The sequence below is a fragment of the Nycticebus coucang genome, chromosome 15 (assembly GCF_027406575.1).
Source record: "Nycticebus coucang isolate mNycCou1 chromosome 15, mNycCou1.pri, whole genome shotgun sequence".
Classification (NCBI taxonomy): domain Eukaryota; kingdom Metazoa; phylum Chordata; class Mammalia; order Primates; family Lorisidae; genus Nycticebus; species Nycticebus coucang.
Genome location: NC_069794.1, coordinates 83,078,415 through 83,100,456, shown reverse-complemented (window position 1 = coordinate 83,100,456; position 22,042 = coordinate 83,078,415). Strand labels below are relative to the sequence as shown.

General features: G+C 37.9%; 1 protein-coding gene across 5 annotated transcripts in view; it reads right to left on the bottom strand.

Moving 5' to 3' along the window:
• Positions 1-22,042, bottom strand: part of FRY (FRY microtubule binding protein) — a 486,067-nt gene that overhangs the window by 93,861 nt on the left and 370,164 nt on the right. For all 5 annotated transcript variants that reach the window (XM_053563486.1, XM_053563481.1, XM_053563483.1 and 2 more), the window contains 5 exons: positions 21,468-21,628; positions 18,104-18,214; positions 8,411-8,565; positions 1,238-1,337; positions 747-918 (listed from right to left, as the gene is read on the bottom strand). In XM_053563486.1, coding sequence (XP_053419461.1) covers positions 747-918; positions 1,238-1,337; positions 8,411-8,565; positions 18,104-18,214; positions 21,468-21,628 — 699 coding nt within the window. The remainder of the gene's footprint in view (positions 1-746; positions 919-1,237; positions 1,338-8,410; positions 8,566-18,103; positions 18,215-21,467; positions 21,629-22,042) is intronic.

The following is a 22,042-nucleotide window of genomic DNA, read 5'->3' as shown; positions in this document are numbered from 1 at the left end:
CTTTTCTATGTAGCAACATAGAATGCACAAAATACCACCACTACCAACAAACAACTCACAAAAGTTGTACACGTATGAGGGTGGCCAATTAAATTTGCAAACCCATATATATTTATATGGGTTCTACGAAGAACTTCTACGTAGTTCTCATCGTAGGAAAACGTGCTACTCAATACTGAGTATTACCATGGTCACTTTTGAGGTACTCCCCTTGGGAAGCTATGCACCAAAGCCTGCACCTAGTCCACCCTTCAAAGCAATTTTGGAACTTTATTTCTGGAATAGCCATCAGAGCTACAGTCACCAGATGGCCAGGGAAGTACTTTGAAGGTGACTATTATGATATTCAGCAAATGAGGCATATATCACTTTTTCCTAGAATGAGTTTGTGAACTTAATTGTCCGACCTCATTTGAATTATGTTATACTTCCCATATTTAGTTTCTTTGGGAAATTAATATCTTAGGGAAATTTACATATATAATATACGGAGAAGTATTAGTCTAAGTATCTTCTGCATCTGTCGTATCTATATACACGACACTATTTTACAGAAAAAATTTTTACATATTAAAGATATTTTATTATTGACCTTCATATGTAACTGGATTTAGCCCACAGCAATGCTGATCTAGAAATTCAGCATCACTAATTCTGACTCCAAAATCAAACTACAATTTGAAAAGAAAAGTTACTCATCACAGGAGAAATAACCACCTATGCCATTATTGACTACTGTGCGGTACCTGAGAAGAGAGGGAGAGTGAGCTCAGGGTACATCCTGGCCAGCTCACAGGACAGGAGGGCGAGTGACACACTGTAGAGGGGGGGCAGTGGCCCATGGGTCCCGTACAGAATACTGCCAGGTCTCTGTTCAGCAACTTTCTTTGAGTATACAAAAAGCTTTGCTTCAAGTATCTGTAAAGAGGTAGAAAAGTAAGGAATGGTATGTAGAACACGAGCTGGACATGTCAGGAGCATTTGTATTTAATAAAGATTAGAAGTAACCCAGCTACGGAATGCCTATTTTATTGTAATAGTATAGTACTAAAGGTAAAACATCAACTACTAGGTTTACAGATGAGTATATAATGGTTTTCTCACTCTTTATATCCACCAATGATATATAGAAATAAATGAAACCCTTTGATAAACAGCAATTTAGTGATCAACTGCCATTACTGTTTTCTGCACTCAAGGGTGAATGATGTTTTCTATGCCAGGAAATGATACGTGCCTGCATGAGCTGCATGGAGATTTCATAAATCTCTCTGTTGGTGTCAGAAGCCTTGAACAGAACAAGGTTTAACAATGTCACTATGTCAAAGGGATAGTTCCTAAAAAAAAAAAAAAATACAAATAAATCAACAGCAGGGTTTATAAGACAGCATGGCTGGTAATCCTGATAGATCATCACCTCTCACAATTCTAGATGCCACCCTGACCTCACTTGCAGACATTCCCACCCCCAGTCAGCCATTTGCCATTTTGTTTTTTTTTTTGGCCTTCTCCTTTTGCCATGTATCAGTAGAAGGTTAGCGTTGGGCAAATTGACATTATTATTTTTTAAAATTAAATGTTATAACCCCAGGATAAAGAAAACAAAAATCTATCTGATGCAAATAGATTTTAGTGAAAGCCAAATTACAAGTGAAAAGGACATAAGACAGTGTGCTAAACTTCTCAAAAGCTCGCTGAATTAACACTGTCATTTGATCCCCTAACTTTATTAAGTACCTGTTTTCAGGAAGAACATAAAGTACTGATGATACAAAGTTTGTGAGTCTGGTCTCTATCCTCAAGGAAGGCTTACAGTTTAGTTACAGAGACAACTGTATACAGTCTCCTCCTGATGAGTATTGTGGTAGGAATGTCCACAGAACCCACAAGAATCCTCATGAGGGATGTCAGATATGGGGTTAGGGAATGCTTTTCGGAGGAGGAAACAAGTAAAATGTTTCAAAGCACCAGGAGACATTGGCCAGGCCATAGAAAAGGTAGTGTGGGATATCCTAGGCAGAAAGAACAGCATTTTGAAAGATTATAAGAATGAAATAGCAAGACACCTTCTGTAAAAGGAATTTCCATGTAGTAGACTGAGTAAAAGAAATAAGTAGAGGAAAAGAAGGAGATGGGGCTAGGGTGGTGGGTAGGTTTGGAAGATGACCAGTCTGTGGTGTGGACTTCACCTTAAAAGTTCCAGAGAAGGACGACAGGATTTGCAGCAGGGGTGGGAGGCAGTGACAGTTGTTTCTCAAGAATCACTGGCCCCCCAACCTTGAATTTCTCAATAATTATAAGAAATAAGTTCCTTTTCTTTATAAATCACCCAACTCCAGGTAGTCTGCTACAAGGCGCAAGAAAAGGACTAAGATAATCACTCATCTAGAAAGGTACGTTCTACTACGAAGATACCCCATTTTACCAGAACTATGGTGAGCAAAGATAATGAAAATTGGTTAAATATACAAAAAAGTTGTCCATGTTTTACTTTTAATATTACTCAAATATTATTTAATGATGCTAGTGATACATGAATACCTTTTTCTTCTAAAATGATTCAAGCAACACACTTATTATTCAGTAGTTGTTGGAGGGAAAAGCTATGAAATAATACCCTCCATCTAACTCTGAAGATGGTTCACTTGCAAGGCTGGCAAGTTATTGCTGATTGTAGATGGGTGTGGAGAAGAAAATGTAGAAATATTCCATCTCCTTTCTCTCTTGCAAATGATATATTCCTACCCTGGCAGCAATCACTGTCAATATTTTGATATTTCGACTCTTTTCTAAGCATCTACACAAATATGTGTACCTAAATACCCCTCCCCCAATGCACGGGATTTTAAACATAAATGTAATTATACTACCTGCATGTATTATTTGCTGATTTTCTTTAACACTGAACTATGAAGTTCACTTCTTCATAGCTGCTGAGTATTTCACAGTATGGATTATAAATAACTGTTCTTACAGTGTATGCTGTGGTGCGCCACCTAGATTCTTCTTTCAGGATGAGGCACTTTATCCTCCATCTACAGTTGTTGGCAGCTTATATCTCTCAGTAAACTCCTGCCCTGGTAATTACCTTCAGTTAGAGAGTTCTGCTTAGGCCAAGGTCATGCCTGCTCTGCAGTAGCCCCTGTGGGACTGACCAAGGTTTCCTTTTCTCTGCCCAGTCCTACTTCCTTCATTTCTGCATAGATGATGATCCCAAGGGCACATTTTACTAGATTACCTGCACTCAAATCTCCACCTCAGAGTCTGTTTCCTGGGGTATGCAACGTTTAACATACATTGATAGACATTTAGCTTATTTTCAATTTTTCGCTATTATAGTGCCACAAACATCACATGTACAAGTATTTCTTCAGAAAAGACTCTTAGAGAGGTCATGTTGGGTCCAAGGGCACATTTAAAATTTTAGTAGATACTACTATATTGCCTTCCAAAACAGTTTGACTCCTTTGCACTCCAAAAATGATTACTTCTCTTGAACTTGTTTTAGGTGAATCCAGCATAAGTTTAGTATATCTGATGGGAAGTTCAGGAACTCCTCCCAGATGGTGGTGGTGATGATGGTGACAGTACGAATGATGATGAATGATAGATGACAAGTGATATAATGTGCTTACTTTGTGCCAGTTACCTGATTTGTCATCTAATCTTCACAACAAGCTCTAGAGAAGAAGGTAAGTATTTGCTTGAGGTCATGTAGAAGTGGTAGAGTCCAGAATATGGCTGAATCCAAGGAATTCAAGATTTTTGTTTTAAATAATTCAAGCATTTTCCTAAAGTACTCTCAGCCTCCCAGACAGCCTCTGGACAGTACATGTCATAGCCAGTGCCATCTTGAATTTCTATAAATTACAATGTCCAAAAACAGACCTTTCTGACTTGAGAAAGCAGAAAAGAAGCTCCCTTCTGTGCTCCATAGTAGCAGAGAAGCCTTACTTACATTTTCTGTCTTCTGACACAGGGATTTAACATATATATATATAAGAACACTGAAAAACATTGGGGATTTGAAGGCAGGAAAGAGGTAAACAAAGCCTCCCTCTTACACAGGCAGGGCCATGCACTTGACCATTCAACTTGTTGCTTAAGACTGAGCTATGAAATTCATGGGGAGCAATGCTGAAAGAAATAATAGATACAGAAAAGAAAAGCAACCCAGAGGAGGAAAAAATGAGAAATTTCAAAAACAGCAAAAGAGCACAAATAAAATATCTGTACTCAGATGTCTAAAATAGGCTTATAAATGGAATCTTATACCTTTCAGTATTTAATTATTCAACATAGGTAGAGGAACAGTAAAGTAAAGACAGTTGTGATTATACGGAATAGAAATCAAATGATAAAATAAACGTGGAAGGTAGATATGACTCAAAAAGTAAATAAGAAATATAATTAGAAGAGAGGAGATTTTGAAGAATTTGGGAAATTTCCACCAGCTCTGGGTTATTTAGAACTAAATGACAAAGCTCAGGATAGCTTTGAGGTATTCTGAAAAGGAACAGATCTTACTAGTCAATAGAGGGGATTATTTCACAGCTTTTCCCCTCCAACAACTAGTGAATAATTAAGTGCTTTTAGGGTGCTTCCTATGTGCTAGAATTTATACCAATTGGTTTTATTTAATCCTTGCCTAACCCTATCATCACTTTCATCCTACAAATGAGTAAGCATTTGTAGTAATTTGCTCATGAGCACATGGCTTGATTAGATGGAGACTATCTGTGAACTCACGGAAGAACCCAGGACAGTATATTTCCAGAGCCCAAATTCCCAAACTCTGTTCTCTGGAAATATTCCAGGGGGCTGACACAACCAAACAAAGCTAGTTATCACCAGTTAGGGAGTATGATTGAAATTTGTGAATTATAAGCTTCACGTGTCTTCCTTGTTAATAGATGGATAGTATTCCCTTAGAAATGGATATTTACTTTTAAAAATTCCAATCTGCTAGGATTTAAATTAGGAAAGACTTATACAAGGTTAAGGCAAAACAAGGATATGGCAACAAAACTCATGACCAAAAGTAAACTCAACAAAACTCTAATGCTTTAAAACAACTATTAAACATATTTCAACAGCATGTTGGAAGGTCAAAGTAAAAAATAATGCAATTTTTAATTATTTAATTAAATGTGAAGAGAATTCTGATGAATTAAGCTAGTGATTGGAAATGGCCTATATTTTTTTAATATACTTTTTACCTTGATTTATAAAGGTAAATGGAAAATCATTTAGTCTCTTTCTCAATTTCCTTATTTATTCCATATTAATCTCATTAGGAGTTGAAGGGAAAATGAAAAAGAACACGCACAGAAGCCCAATAATTATTTGAACTAAAGCTCACTGACTAGTAAGCAATTTATTTTTGTGCTAAATTATAGCAGTGAACTGAATTTAATAGCTTTTAATCAAGCATATTAGCATATTTTATGAAAAATTCCACAAAATTAATATTGTTAATTGTACCATCACTTTATACTTTTATATTCGTTGCTGACTTTTATACTGTGTCTGACTTTCTCTCTCCCAATATCATTGGAATCAGAGTATAGCATAGCGATATAGTTTTGACTAGAGACCAGTGAGTTCATGGTACACATGTGTGTGTTCACACACATGCACATGTACACACACACAGAGTCCTTTACTTCTGTAAAAGAAACTAAAACAAAGAATGTAGAGAGCCAATTTTTTCCTGTTGTCACTTAAGGTATATTGATGTATTTCCCATGCAAAAATGGCTAATTTCTTCTTTTAAAACTAAAGGTAGAAAATTTAAATCGGTAAAAGCATTAAAAAAAATCGATCTTTTAGGTGTTCTAGTATAAGTTATAAGTAGTTCCATAATAAATGAATCTGCTTATAAACTGTCATATTCCTCTAAAAATAAATCCAGCACAAATCACTCCTATTTGAAAAGGAGGTAATTATTTATTTTACAAGAAGGATTCTTTGCTTTAGAAAATGACTAGTGGAAGTTATCCAAGAGGTAACTTGTTTGAGAAATTTAAAAGATGATTTAGTCTGCATATGACTCTTCAGAAACACATTTCTTAAGCTAAGGTATTTACTTACGTGTTAGACACAAACTCACTGAAATCAAATGAAGCAAAAGCTAAAAACAACAGAATTGCTTTTGGAAAAGAAATGCTGTGAACATAATCACAGAGCTGAAGCATATCTGGAGGCCTGCTGGACTACGTAGGCTAGGAATTTATGGGGAAAGAGCAAATTTAAGCCAGAACCGAAACTTTAAATTCTGAACATGCTCTGTGGTGACAAATGGCAGAAGTGCTGACCACTCTCTGGACAGTTCCATGCCAGCCATGATCTTCCCTGGCATCATGCCCTTCCTTAGGAGTAGCTGAGTGTCAGCAATGTAAAAAGGCAGTATTTGTCTAAGAAACCAAAATAGTTTAGGAAGACACCCTAACGTATCTACTCGGAAGATAAAAGGTTTTATGACCCAGTATTTTTGTGACAGTATTGAAATGGAGACTATATTGCTAAATTCATAAAGCATTGACTTGTATTCCCTAAGGAAAACTACCTAGGTTTATTTGGAGAGATACTGTATGGTACTTTATGAAATGGCCGTGCAATGAAATATATTTGACTAGGATAATTCACTGAGAGAAGGGCAGCAAAGATGTAAAACTTTTATTACTGTTACTTTTTTCAATAAGGTTCAAGTCATAGATTCTAAATACATTTTTTTTTAAATCATAGGGTTGTGTGAACAAAACTTAATGTTTAGAATCTTCAAATATCTGAAAATTTAAAAAAACACTGGAGAATGATTTTTGCAACCATGTTCTTTTCTGTAACATCCTGTAGGTATGTTTTTTAGTAATGCTTACATCAAATAAAACTCACTGGAAAATCAAGACGGTTTAGGATGCTGTTATATTTATCTGCTATAACTTTTACGGAGATAAAAGTTTGTAATAAAAAGTCTAGTACTAAGATTACGGAAAATGAAAGCTTTAGGCATGAAATGTTACCTATTAATCTTTAGAAAAGAAAGATAAAAGTTTTACAAAGAAACTTGTCTTTGTAAACAGGATACTTAGATGTCTTCTAAAATACTGTTCTTATTTAGACCCTTAATAAGTTGGAATTTAAAACTAACTCACTTTAACTCCCTTAATTTAGTACAACATTTAATTAAAAAGTAAAGTTGACAGTCAATGTGAATCTTTTTTTTAAAGAAAACTTGAGCTGCATTGTCACATCTCATTCCTGACACCACCTGTCAGGGCCCAGGACCGTCCAGGTCTTGGGCCCAGCTAAACTAGGTTCCGGACGCGGACCGCTAAGTTACCTTGCTCAGGTCTCTTAGGTGCCTGAGGGCTATCTACTTTAGCTGGACAGAGGGAGAGTGTCTTAGAGAGAGTAAAGCAGTCTTCTTAGAAAGACAGATCTTAGTCTTTAGCAGAGATTGGTAATCTTCAGCAGAGAGACGCCGTGCTGGCGTTCTGCAGGCAGGAGAGGAGACAGAGTCAGAGGAAGCAGTCCATGATAGAATGTGCACGCTCCCAACTGCCTTCTCCTCCAGCCTAATATAAGGCTGATCTCGTGCCTCTTGACACCACAGGTGCAGAGACTGCCAATTCAACACTGCTCTCATCTCGCGAGCTCTCATGCTTGTTAGGAGAGCTAAATCCCTCTCCAGGCCCTTTCCACCAAGGTGTTCCATTATTGAGCTATACAGGTATTTCTTATAACTCTCTCTCCTCCTAGCCTTAGGCTATATGGGCTGCTACACTGCATTCTCTCCATTTTCCAATATACAACCTCTTTGGGGGATAGGTTATGCAATTGAAGGAATCTTCATTAGCCCTTTCATCTTAGCTGTGAAATTATTTCATTCAATAAATCATAACACTAAATAGCATCACTGAATGACTAATTTATGTAACAAGAGCAGTGGTTTTAAAAGCGTCATCTATAGAATCTGGGATATCACATTTTCTTCTGATTTTTTCCTTTCTAAAATTCTGAACATTAAAAAATTTTAGGCCACTTCCTGGGTTTGGTTTGATCTGAAGATGGGTGAAGAGCTTACAGTTCATCCTTGTCACAAACATTTCTAGACATTCCTTTAGTTCATTTAACGTATCTTCTTTGTCATTTTCAAATCCTGCTGTAACATAGCACTGTGAAGTTCCAGGGAATTAAAAAGAAGGGTGCTATAACAACAAATCATTTTCTTGACAAAATGAGAAAAATCAATAGAACTGTAAACTTCTAGACAGCCGTTTATCTGCTGAGGACTTCTGAGCCATTTTATATTCCCAAGTAATTTACGTGGTCAGATAATTCCAACACAATCGGCTCTCAAACATTGCTATTACAACTGCCACTGACCACTGCTTGCAGAAATTCATACCTGCTTCCACACACAGTTGCTATGGCTTTGAAGCATCCAGATGCAAGCTGGTAGGAACCCGTGTAGCATCGGTCAATTGCCCAGTTGAAAAGATTTATTTGATCAGGATTAAGTTCCAGTAGTAAGACAACAACTTCACAGCCAAGCTGATGAACCTGAACACAAAGAGCAAATCAGTATTATTCATATTTAATGAAAGAATCTACTTGAGAAAGACACAAGATCAAGCCTAGCCAACACGAATTGAGTAAAAGAAATTTTTGATTAATTTTTATGTCATTATTCTTTAAGAGGGTATAATGTTCAACTGAAAACCGAAGTGTACACACTAAATTTGACTCTATATAGATGTTATATAGGGTCCATTCATTCTCAATTTTTAACTCAGAAAACATGATGAAGACTTCATTCAGTATGTTTTCCTTTTGTGTTTAAAATCTTTCTGAAAAGTATGTGTATTTGGTTAAAAAACCTAATATAACCAAGAATATCCTCTATGTAAACAATGTCTTTCAAGGAAAAAATCAGAGGGAGTATGATTGTGAGGCTTAATTACTAAATATACGATGTGAAGCTTAGCTGCTGAGCTTTCAAAAAGTAATACAGCTTTAATATACTCTTCTTCACCAGAGACTTTTATATGAAAAATAATCATACTAGACAGAATTAATAAGACACTTAATCGGTAATTCCTGAAGCTACTGTCAAATACTGACAGTGAGTATGCACGTTTTTCCAGGAGAAGCCAGAATTTTCTATTCTTAGTTTTGCCAGAAGTTTTTTTCATAAATAAATGTAGAATTTCATCAAATTCTTTTTTTGCATCTGAGATGATCATATATTTCTTTTTAAGATTTTAGTAATATAACTAATATACTAATGAACTGACAGATACTTGAATATTAAACCAACCTTGAAGTCCTTGAATAAACTCAATTTCATAATGAATCATCTTTTTTACATATCACTGAATTCAGTTTTCTAGTATTTTGTTTAAAGTTTTTGCATCTATACTAATGAATGACATATTACCTTTTAATTTTCATTCTTTCTACATCATTTTCTAGTTTAATTATCAAGGTTATGTTGTTGGTCTCATAAATGTATTGGGGTGTATTTCCTCTTCATCTGTTTTCTTTTTAAGCATTTGTATTAAATCCATGCAATTTGTTCCTTAAAGTTTGGTAGACTTTATCAGTAAAGCAATCTAGTCCTAAAGTTTTGTTTCTTTAAGACTTTCAAGTTACTGATTCAATTTGTTTATTGCTTATTTGGCTATCCTACTCTTCTTTTTCTTCTTCTGTTGTGTTTTTCTAGGAATTTGTCTATTTTTTTAATTAATTTATTTTTTGTATTAAATCATAGCTGTGTACATTAGTGCAATCAAGGGGTACAATGTGCTGGTTTCATATACAATCTGAAATATTTTCATCAAACTGTTTAATATAGCCTTCATGGCATTTTCTTAGTTACTGTATGAAGACATTTGTATTCTGCATTTAGTAAGTTTTGCCTGTACCCATTCTAAGATGCACCGTAGGTGTGGCCCCAGCAGTTACCCTCCCTCCATTCCAACCTCCCCCCTCCCCTCCCCTCCCTTGGCCCTTTCCCAATATTCTTGTGCTATAGTTAGGTTAGGTTATAGCCTTCATATGAAAGCTATAAATTAGCTTCATAGTAGAGTTGAGTACATTGGATACTTTTCCTTCCATTCTTGATATACTTTGCTAAGAAGAATATATTCCAGCTCCATCCAAGTAAACATGAAAGAGGTAAAGTCTCCATCTTTCTTTAAGGCTGCATAATATTCCATGGTATACATGTACCACAATTTATTAATCCATTTGTGGGTCGAGGGGCACTTGGGCTTCTTTCATGACTTAGCAATTATAAATTGGGCTGCAATAAACATTCTGGTACAGATGTCTTTGTTATGTTGTGATTTTTGTTCTTCTGGGTATATACCTAGTAAAAGAATTATAGGATTGAATGGCAGGTCTATTTTTAGATCTCTAAGTATTCTCCAAACATCCTTCCAAAAGGAACGTATTAGTGTACATTCCCACCAGCAGTGTAGAAGTGTTCCCTTTTCTGCACATCCACACCAACATCTCTGGTTTTGGGATTTTGTTATGTGGGCTAATTTTACTGGAGTTAGGTGATATCTCAAAGTAGTTTTGATTTGCATTTCTCTGATGATTAAGGATGATGAGCATTTTTTCATGTGTCTGTAGGCCGTGCGCCTGTCTTCTTTAGAGAAGTTTCTCTTCAAGTCCTTTGTCCAGCCTGAGATGGGATCACTTGTTCTTTTCTTGCTAATACGTTTGAGTTTCTGTGGATTCTGGTTATTAAACCTTTGTCGGAGGTATAACCTGCAAATATTTTCTACCATTATCAGGGCTGTCTGTTTGCTGTACTTACTACGTTCTTGGCTGTGCAGAAGCTTTTTAGTTTGAGCAGGTCCCAGTAGTGTATATTTGATGCTGCTTCAATTGCCTGGGAGTCTTCCTCATAAAATATTCACCCAGGCTGATACCTTCAAGAGTTTTCCCTGTACTTTCTTCTAGTCTTTTTACAGTTTCATGTCTTAAGTTTAAATCTTTAATCCAGTGAGAGTCTATCTTAGTTAATGGTGAGATGTGTGGGTTCAGTTTCAGTCTTCTACAGGTCGACAGCCAGTTCACCCAGCACAAGTTGTTAAATAGGGAATCTTTTCCCCACTGAATGTTTTTAATTGGCTTGTCAAAGATCAAATAATGGTAAGTAGCTGGATTCATCTCTTGGTTCTCTATTCTGTTCCGGACATCTATCACTCTGTTTTTGTGCCAGTACCATGCTGTTTTGATCACTATCGATTTATAATATAGTCTGAGGTCTGGTAGGGTGATTCCTCCTGCTTTGTTTTTGTTTCTAAGTAATGTCTTGGCTATTCAAGTTTTTTTCTGATTCCATATAAAACAAAGCATTATTTTTTCAAGATCTTTAAAATATGACAGTGGAGCTTTAATAGGAATTGCATTAAAATTATATATTGCTTTGGGTAGACATGAACATGGTATGTTTTTCCATTTGTTAACATCCTCAGCTATTTCTTTTCTTAAAGTTTCATAGTTCTCTTTATAGAGATCTTTCACATCCTTTGTTAGGTATACTCCCAAATATTTCATCTTCTTTGGCACTACTGTGAAAGGAATAGAGTCCTTGAGTGTTTTTTTTTTTTTTTTTTTGGCTTGGCTATTGTTGGTATATATAAAGGCTACAGATTTATGAGTGTTGATTTTGTAGCCTGAGACATTGCTATATTCCTTGATCACTTCTAAAAGTTTTGTACTAGAATCCCTGGTGTTTTCCAGATATACAATCATATCGTCTGCAAAGAGTGAAAGTTTGATCTCTTCTGACCCTATGTGGATACCCTTGATCGCCTTTTCTTCCCTAATTGCAATGGCTAAAACTTCCATTACAATGTTAAAGAGCAATGGAGACAATGGGCAACCTTGCCTGGTTCCTGATCTAAGTGGAAATGATTTCAATTTAACTCCATTCAATACGATCTTGGCTGTGGGTTTTCTGTACATGGCCTCTATTAGTTTAAGAAATGTCCCTTTTATACCAATTTTCTTAAGTGTTCTTATCATGAAGGGATGCTGGATATTATCAAAAGCTTTTTCTGCATCAATTGAGAGAATCATATGGTCTTTATTTTGTAATTTGTTTATGTGCTGAATTACATTTATAGATTTACGTATATTGAACCAGCCTTGAGAACCTGGGATAAATCCCACTTGGTCATGGTGTATAATTTGTTTGATGTGTTGTTGGATTCTGTTTGTTAGGATCTTATTGAATATTTTTGCATCAATATTCATTAGTGATATTGGTCTATAATTTTCTTTTTTTGTTGGGTCTTTCTCTGGTATAGGGATCAAGGTGATGTTTGCTTCACAGAATGTGTTGGATAATATTCCTTCTTTTTCTATATTTTGGAAGAGGTTTAATAATATAGGTACTAGTTTTTCTTTAAGTTTGGTAGAATTCTGATGTGAAGCCATCTAGTCCCAGGCTTTTCTTTTTAGGGAGATTTTGTATAGTTAATGCTATTTCAGAACTTGATATAGACCTGTTCAATGTTTCCACTTCATTCTGGTTAAGTCTTGGTAGGTGGCGTGCTTCCAAGTATTGATCAATTTCCTTCAGATTTTTGTATTTCTGAGAGTAAAGTTTCTTGTAATATTCGTTAAGGATTTTTTGAATTTCTGAGGGGTCTGTTGTTATTTCGTCTTTACCATTCATCTGATTGATGAAATTAGAGATTTTACTCTTTTTCTCCTGGTTAGGTTAGCCAAAGGTTTATCTATTTTATTGACCTTTTCAAAAAACCAACTTTTGGATTTATTGATCTGTTGTATAATTCCTTTGTTTTCACTTTCATTTAATTCTGCTAATTTTGGTTATTTCTTTTCTTCTGCTGGGTTTGGGTTTGGAATGTTCTTCCTTCTCCAGTTGCTTGAGATGTCCCGTTAAGTTGTTAACTTCCTCTTTTTCCATTTTCCTGAGGAAGGCTTGCAGTGCTATATATTTCCCTCTTGGGACTGCCTTTGCAGTATCCCAGAGGTTCTGATAATTCATGTTTTCATTGTCGTTTTGTTCCAGAAAGTTGGTAATTTCCTTCTTAATCTCGTCTATGACCCATCTATCCTTCAGCACAAGGTTATTTAGCTTCCATGTTTTTGTATGAGTATACAGATTCCTGTTGTTATTGAGTTCAACTTTTACAAATTTTTTTTTTTGTTGTTGTTGTTTTTTTTTTTTTGTAGAGACAGAGTCTCACTGTACCGCCCTCGGGTAGAGTGCCGTGGCGTCACACGGCTCACAGCAACCTCTAACTCTTGGGCTTACGCGATTCTCTTGCCTCAGCCTCCTGAGCAGCTGGGACTACAGGCGCCTGCCACAACGCCCGGCTATTTTTTTGTTGCAGTTTGGCCGGGGCTGGGTTTGAACCTGCCACCCTTGACATATGGGGCCGGCGCCCTACTCACTGAGCCACAGGCGCCGCCCTGAGTTCAACTTTTATTCCATGATGGTCTGAGAAGATGCAAGGAATAATTTCTACTTTTTAAAATTTGCTGAGGTTAGACTTGAGACCTAGGATGTGATCGATTTTGGAGTATGTTCCGTGGGCTGATAAGAAGAATGTGTATTCAGTTCTGTTGGGATGAAATGTTCTGTAGATGTCTGCTAAATCCAAATGTTAGATGGTTAGGTTTAAATCCAAAATTTCTTTGTTCAGCTTCTTATTGGAGGATCTATCCAACACTGCCAAAGGAGTGTTGAAATCTCCGACTATTATGGAGCTGGAGGAAATCAAGTTTCTCATGTTTGTTAGGGTTTCTCTTATAAATTGAGGCACATTCTGGTTGGGTGCATTAAATCCAGATGTTGAATGGTTAAATTTAAATCTAAAATTTCTTTGCTTAGTTTCTTTTTGGAGGATCTATCCAACACTTCTAAAGGGGTGTTAAAGTCTCCGACTACTATGGAACTGGAGGAAATTAAGTTGCTCACGTCTGTTAGAGTTTCTCTTATAAATTGAGGCACATTAGGGTAGGTGCATAAATATTAATAATTGAAATCTCATCATATTGAGTATTATCTTTAACAAATATGAAGCGTCCAACCTTATCTTTCCTTATTTTAGTTGGTTTAAAGCCTATTGTATCTGCGAATAGGATTGCAACGCCTGCTTTTTACTGCTTTCCATTTTCCTGGAATATAGATGACCATCCCTTCACCTTGAGTCTATATTTATCTTTTAAGGTAAGATGAGATTCTTTTATGCAGCAGATATCTGGCCTGAGTTTTTGTATCCAGTCAGCCAACCTGTGCCTCTTTAGAGGACAATTTAAACCATTCACATTAATTGAGAATATTGATAAGCCTTTCAAAAGTCCGGTGGACATTTTTAATCCTTTTGTGACTGTGGAAGTTGGAATTTGATCAAAAGTTTCTGGGTGAGTTTACTTTTGTGGTGGAAGTTTATGCTGGTCTTTATGGAGGATAGGTCTGAGATTATCCTGGAGGGCTGGTTTAGTTATGGCAAATTTCTTCAACATGGGAATGTCATTAAAGTATTTAGTTTCTCCATCATAAAGGAAATTTAGTTTAGCTGGATACAGGATCCTGGGTTGAACGTTATTTTGTTTTAGGAGATTAAAAGTCAATGACCATCCTCTTCTAGCTTGAAAGTTTTCAGCAGAGAGATCTGCAGTTATTCTAATATTCTTCCCCTTGTAGGTGATGGTTTTCTTTCATCTGGCTGCTTTCAGAATTTTCTCCTTCATATTAACTTTCATGAAATTGATTATGATGTGTCTGGGGGATGTCTTATTCGGATTGAGTCGTGCTGGAGTTCTGAAACTGTCTGCTATCTGAATTTCAGAATCTCTTGGCATGTCTGGAAAGTTCTGTTTCATAATCTCATGGAGAGAAGACTCTGTGCCTTGTGAAGCTACTTCATTTTCGGGGATCCCTATAAGGTGAACATGGGTTTTCTTCGAATTATCCCAGAGCTCTCTAAGAGAATGATCTGTTTTTGCTCTCATTTCTCTTTCTTTTTGGAAGTTTGGGAGCATTCAAAAGCTTTGTCTTCAATGTCTGAAATCCTTTCTTCTACTTGCTCCATTCTGTATTCTACTGTATTTCTCAGATCTTTGAGGGATGTAACTTCTTGTGTCAATGTGTCAAAATCTGGTCATTTGGTCTTTGAATTCATTGAATTCTTGAGACATCGTTTGGATTACTGCTTGGAATTCTAATTCGATGTTATTTGCTATACAGATTTTGAATTCGGTTTCTGACATCTCATCCATTTATTTATGCATGGGATCTTGTACTGTGTCTGCCTTGTTGTTCTTTGGGGGAGTTGATCTACTCTGATTATTCATATTGCCTAGTTTTTCTGTTGATTCTGCCTCATGATTGTTTTTCCCCGTTGCCTCTGGCTAGCCTCAGAGTTCATGAGCTGTCTCTCCGAGATTAGACCCTGGCAGGATCACTATATTATTACTGGATCTTTGTAGGGAGTGACCCTGTGTAGCTCCTCTAGGACTGCCCCAGCCAGGGAGTGCTAGCTGTGGGAGCAGCTCAGGTGTGTGGCACACCCGGATCCAGCAATAGGGCGGGGGATGGTGCACACAGTTGTGTTAGAACCATGCGCCTGGTGACTTTGGCACAGAGATCCCAAGGCTCCAGCAGTCTCTGGTCAGGAGGAGGGCTCCACACATAGGCACAGAGGGCTCTGGAGGGAGGGTGCAGTTTGTGCAGTTACCAGAGTCCCTGGCTGGACGGGCAGGCCAGTGCGGAGGCAGGCAGGGTATGGGAGGGAGGATGTGGGTTGCGCAGTTCCTGGAATTCCTGGCCGGGTTGGGCGGAGGCCCGGTGGGTGCCTGGTGCAGGCGCAGGACCTTGCATTTATTGGCGGAGTCCCTGGCCAGGGTGGGCGTGGGGAGGCCCGGCAGGCACAGGGCGGGGTCCCTAGATCACATGGTTTCTGGCAGAGTCCCCTAGCAGGGGTGTCGCCAGTCACGAAGTCTCCTGTCCGGGGAGGCATGGCTCGCTGGGTTGTGCTGGTGCTGGTGGAGTCCGCTGGCAGGACCAGGCACAGCTCACTGGGTAGGGTAGGTGGCAGCAGAGTCCCCTTTCTGGGAAGGGCGCAGCTCGCTGGGTTGCGCAGGTGTCAGTGGAGTCCCCTGGCAGGTGCGGGCACGGCTCTCTGGGTTGCATGGGTGCCGACGCAGTCCCCTGTCCGGGGCTGGTGTGGCTTGCTGGGTCACGTGGGCTCCGGCAGAATCCCCTGGCAGGGGCGGGCGCTGGTGGAGTCCCGTGGCAGGGGCGGGCGCAGCTCGCTGGGTCACACAGGCATCGGCGGAGTCCTCTGGCAGTGGTGGGCGGGGGTTGCTGGGTTGCACAGGCACTGGCAGAATCCCCTGTCAGTGGTGGCATGGCTCGCTGGGTCGCGTGGGCACCGGCGGAGTCCCCTGGCAAGGGTTGGCAGGGGTTGCTGGGTTACGTGTGCGCTGGCAGAGTCCCCTGGCAGGGGCGGTGTGGCTCTCTGGGTTGCGCAGGACCGGCAGAGTCCCCTGGCAGGGGTGGGCAGGGTTCGCTGGGTCGCGCGGGCACTGGCAGAATCCCCTGGCAGGGTTGGGAGCGGCTCGCTGGGTCCGGGGGTGGTGGGTGCTGGGCGTGGCCCCCGGAGTCTCTTGCTGAGGGAGCACTTGGTCTTGCAGACAGGGAGTGGGGGGCACTGCTCAAGAACCTCCTCCCTCAGTGTCAGCAGGGGTTAGGCTTCTGGTTCATCAGGTAAGGGAGGAAGGGTGTATTGGAAGTTCAGAATGGCAGGGAAGACTTTAGTTCAGTTTTTCTGCCTATTGAGAGTGTTCAGAGTCCACCACAGGGTCCCTCTGAGGAAGTAGTCTCCATGTCCCACAGCATTCACCCACGGGGTGAGACAAGATGCCCACACTTCACCGTTCGTCTGTAGAAAACCCACAGGAGCAGACAAAGAGAAAAAGGAAAGGAGACAGAAGAACAAAGAGACCACAGCTTTCTTGGGGGAGGGGACGGACACTTTTCCTTTCAGATGAATTTTGTATCTGAAGCTTGGTTTCTTGAAGTTGCAGCTTGCCTCAGCAGAGGTGACCTGGCTGGGCTCCCAGTCTTCAGCTTTATTGGGCTGTCTTTAGACATTATCCTCCCTTTTGTATGGGAGCCTCTTTCGGAAGCTGCTTGCAGTCGGCCATCTTGCCCTTCCCCCTTTTCGAATTTGTCTATTTTATCTAGATTTTCAAATTTAGTGCCACAAAAATGTTCATATGTTCTCTTCAATTTTTATGTCTATAGCGTCTGTAGTGATGCATCCCCGTTACAGTTCTGATGTTAGGTACATGTGCCTCTCACTCTTTCTTGCTTATTGTCTCTGTCACTCTATCTTTCTCTGTTACTTGATTAGACTTGTCATAATTTATTAATTTTATTAGTCTTTTAACAAATTCAACTCTTGGCTTTGTTGAACATTACAATTTTTTTCTCTATTATTGATTTCTACTCTTATCTCTATTATTTCCTTCATTGTACTTTTTTGTGAGTTTGATATGCTATTGTTTTTGTAACTTCTTGTGATGGATGCTTAGGTCATTGATTATCAGCCATTTTTTTCTTTCTAATACATGCATGTATTTAAGGCCATACATTTCATTCTAAGCAAGGCTTTATTAATGGCCCACAAATTTAATAGGTAATATTTTCAGTATTCTTCAGTTAAAAATATTTTCCTGTTTCCATTGTTATTTATGCTTTGACTCACTGGTTACCTGGGGGTATACTTTTAAATATCTTTTTGTTATTTAATACTAGTGTAATGTTACTGTGATGAAAGAGCATAGTCTGCATCATTTCAACGAATTGAACTTTTTTGAGACTTGCTTTCTGGCACAATTTATGGTCAATTTTGGTGGATGTTACTATATTTTTTCATTCTGATGCATTGTAGTGTAACGTGAGCAACACGTAGACCTATGCTGTGTGGTTGACACATGAAGAGTTTGTGTTGTGAACATAGCTTATATGTCTCAGTGGCTCAACTGAGACAGGACACTAAAGACACTTAAAAACAACGTATTTTTGCCTAGTACTTACGCGTAAATCTTGACAAGCCAGAATGTTGTCAAGCCACTTATATAGGTAGCCATCTGGGGAAAGCCCCACATTGTCGAAGACAGGACCACAGCACAGTACTGCAGACATCGCCTAAGGAGGAAAACACAACACAGCATGAAAATACAACCCAAAATAATCTAATGGTTCTTAAAAGATTTTGTAAAACACAAAATCAGATTTATAAATGATGAAGGCCCTTTAAAAGCAGTTTTATTTCTCCAAGATTTCAAAGCATTCTTTAGTAGATTTAGTAAAAAATATCAGATTCAAATTTGGCTTTTTTTTTGTTTTTAAAGACAGAGCCTTATTCTATCGCTCATGCTAGAGTACAGGGGGAGTCTTCATAGCTTACTATAACCTGAAACTCCTGGGCTCAAGCAGTCATCCTGAATCAGCCTCCCTTGTAGCTGGGCCTACAGGCATACACCACCATGTCTGGCTTATTTTTATGGGTTTTTTTCGTACAGATGGGGTTTTTCTCTTACTCAGGTTGATCTCAACTTCTAGCCTCAAGAAATCTTTTGACCTTGGCCTCCCAAAGTGGTAGGATTACAGGCGTAAGCCATGGCATCTGGCCTTTGACTCTTTTTGTGAGTTAAAAACCATACATTTAGCTTTATGGACACATAACTTTATACCTATAAAAACTCTGTATAAGTATTCAAAATAAAGTAACCATTTCCCAATATTTAAAATAAACTTTCCTTCAATGATTTCCAGTGAATTCTGTTTATGGGATAAATATAGCTTTTCATATTTGGCTTTCTTGACAAAATATGATGAATATAATGAACTGACAAACTATGAAATATAGAAAAATAAGAAATTATGATCCTTAACAAAGGTAAAGTAAATTAAAAATATAAACTTTAGTTCCAATAAAGGCAGGGGAAGAAATCAAGAGAAAGTAAGAGAAGAGAATCTGGATCAAGTCTGTAATTGGCAGGTCCAACTGACTGCCTGGGCCATAGTTTATTATTTTTTTTATTTTTATTTTTTAAATGGATATAAAACTATTTATTGACCACTGTTCACTATTATTTACAATAAAAGTAAACAATATACAATTAGATAACATTCTGATTATTATGACTTTTTTTATGGCTTCTGCTCAACCAGTAACCCAAATACTGAAAAGTTTGAGTCTACATGTAAGGAATGAGTTGTGGTAAGGAAAAAACATGCACGTCAATAGTTTTAGATTACAGAGTTTGTTCACACATTTATGAAACTGCCAACATGGTTTAACCATCTTATTAGGTTTCTGTAAGCCAAGCATAGGAATGGATTACCACAAGAATCTTTAATGACCATTTAACTAAGTCTTATTCATTTACCTCATTAGAACACACCAGGATTTGTCTAGTTTCCTCATGTGAGTGGGTAGGTTATTGGTTATGATAAAGCTTTTCCTTTTAGAAATTTTGTAAACACAATTTTGCATTTATATGACTATACATACAGATTCTGACATGGCTGTTTTTAAATTATCCATTTAAACTGTCGAATTAAGAATCAACTATTTAATTTGAAACATTATGGCTTCAGGAAAATTTTCTATTATTAAATTGCTCAGAATGATGGTATTGCAGACACCTGGGCTTACCTGTGATTTTTGTTTTGGTGAATGTTTAAAAACAAAGAAAATAATTTACATATGAATGTCACGTATACACATACAGAAACAAATTAAAAAAAAAACAAACAAAACAACAACCCCAGAATGGTCCTTAGGCGAAGAGTTAAACACAAGTTCTTACTGAATAATGGCTATGGAAATTTCCCTTAGTATTTAGAAAAGCTGTTTTTCTAATGCAGAGGAAATAATATACCATGGTATCAAGTGTTTTTTTTTTTCTGATAAAGGAAGCAACTAGAGAAAGCTTTTATTTGTTCAAAGTAACCAGTGCTATTGATGCAAGCCCCCCCAATGACTCTCCCAGTACTACTTTCAAAATGAACATATCAAACTTGATTTATTAGAATGTAGTTATTTCTTCACACTCTCAAGACCCAGATTTTTTATATATATAAATATATATAAAAAGCAATGCAAACAATTATTGAGCTTCATCTTCTGGACAAGAATGCCAAGTTAGTCTCTCTTCATAAAAAGCAATAACAATTTGAGGACACTTCATGTTTGCTTCTTTTGCCAGCACCAAATCTGCTCATCTGAATCTTTCCACTTCATAAGAAATATTAATTCTCCGCTGCTGTCTGTGGCACCAATTATTCTTTCAGGATCAAGACCTCTGGCAAAGCCTCTTGGTTTGTCAGCAGCATCTCTTTTCTTCTTTGATTTGCTATCATCCGATTCACTGTCAGATAAAGATTTTCTTTTTGTACCATCCTTTTTCTTTACCAGCTTTTTGAGAATTAAGAAATGCTTCAATTAACTCTGGACAATCTAAATTTTCTTCAGGTTCCCAAGTATTATCAGCATCTGTAAATCCCTTCCACTTCAGGAAATACTCGTCGATCCAGAACTTTTTCCACCACAAATTCTTCAGGCTCTGCCTCTTCAACCTTTTTACTCTTTCCATTCTGCTTCTTCCCCATTTTTTGCAATGTAGTTTTATTGGAGGCCATTTTTTATTGCAGACTTGAAGAGCTATTATTCACCAGCTCCGAGCTGCTCCGGGTCGCGAGTCTGTGGCGTCTCCGGCCCTGCGCGCCTTAAGCTGGAGCCACATACCTGGGCCATAGTTTAAATTAGCTCCACTGACGGGAAGTCTGCCTGAGAGTCAGTAACTTACGATATGAACGACAGAGCAGATACACAGTTAATTTTCTAAAGGAAATTAAAGGTAAAGGAGTCCCGCTTCTGAAGATATTGAACAATTCTAGTAGGACAGAAATTTATATCTGCCAGTTTTCTAGGACAGAAGATGACTAGAAAGTGAACGAACCTCTCAGTAGATTTTGAACTTACACCCATTTTTCCTGATACCTATTTTTTCCCTTAGATTGAAAGTTAATTGACAAGGCAGCTATATAAGGGATAAATGAGGAAAAAAATATGGTTTTCATAGAGGAGAAACACTGGATAAAGTGAGAGCTTGAAAAAGTTTTGCATTTTAAAACTATGAGCCCAAATGCAATGTTTACACATTTACACACATTTTCTGTCTTTATGTGTGAATATTTTAGAATTTCTGAAGTCAGTTTAAATATTTATGTACATGTGTGCACCTGTTTTTTTGTATATATAATATTTTATTATATTATTTAGTGTTATTTATTTTAACTTTATTTTAAAAGCATGGTTGTCAGTTTAAGGAAGGAGACCAATGATCTGACAAAAGTCACTCTATGAGGGATATAATAGAGTGTCACCTACCTTTAATGCACAATACTGGTATCTTGTAATCTGATGGTTTCTGTCACTGTAACGATCCAGAGGAGTAAACATAATGCTGAAGGGTCCTGCCCACTGGCTAAACAAGATGAAAAGATGGTGCCTCAGGCTTTGCTGGGGGAAGAGAAATCTCCGATGATGAACTGGGGAGAAACACAGGAGTTAGTCCGTAAGACTGAATACAGTCTGTATCACTATCATCTATCATTCTTAAGTTTGAGGGAAGGAACAATTTCATTTCCTAACTCCTATTTTCTTTAGGTCATAAAATATGTATTTAAAAAGTGAAGTTAAATTTTCTTTTTCCGTGTGCACTCTTCCTCTCCTCACGGTGCAGTTAGCAGCACCTTGACTCAGAGTGGGGAACAGAGATGGGACCCACAGAGACTGTTTTCTAATCCACACCTAGGAAAACTACAACATTTCCCACTCAGCTGCTGCTTACATCTAAAATGCCACTGGTCTTTGGGAAGAACTCTAAAACACAGTATAGACTATTTCAAATATACACTTTAACTAAAGAGGCTGACTCATACCTTAGTGTCATCAAAGATGAG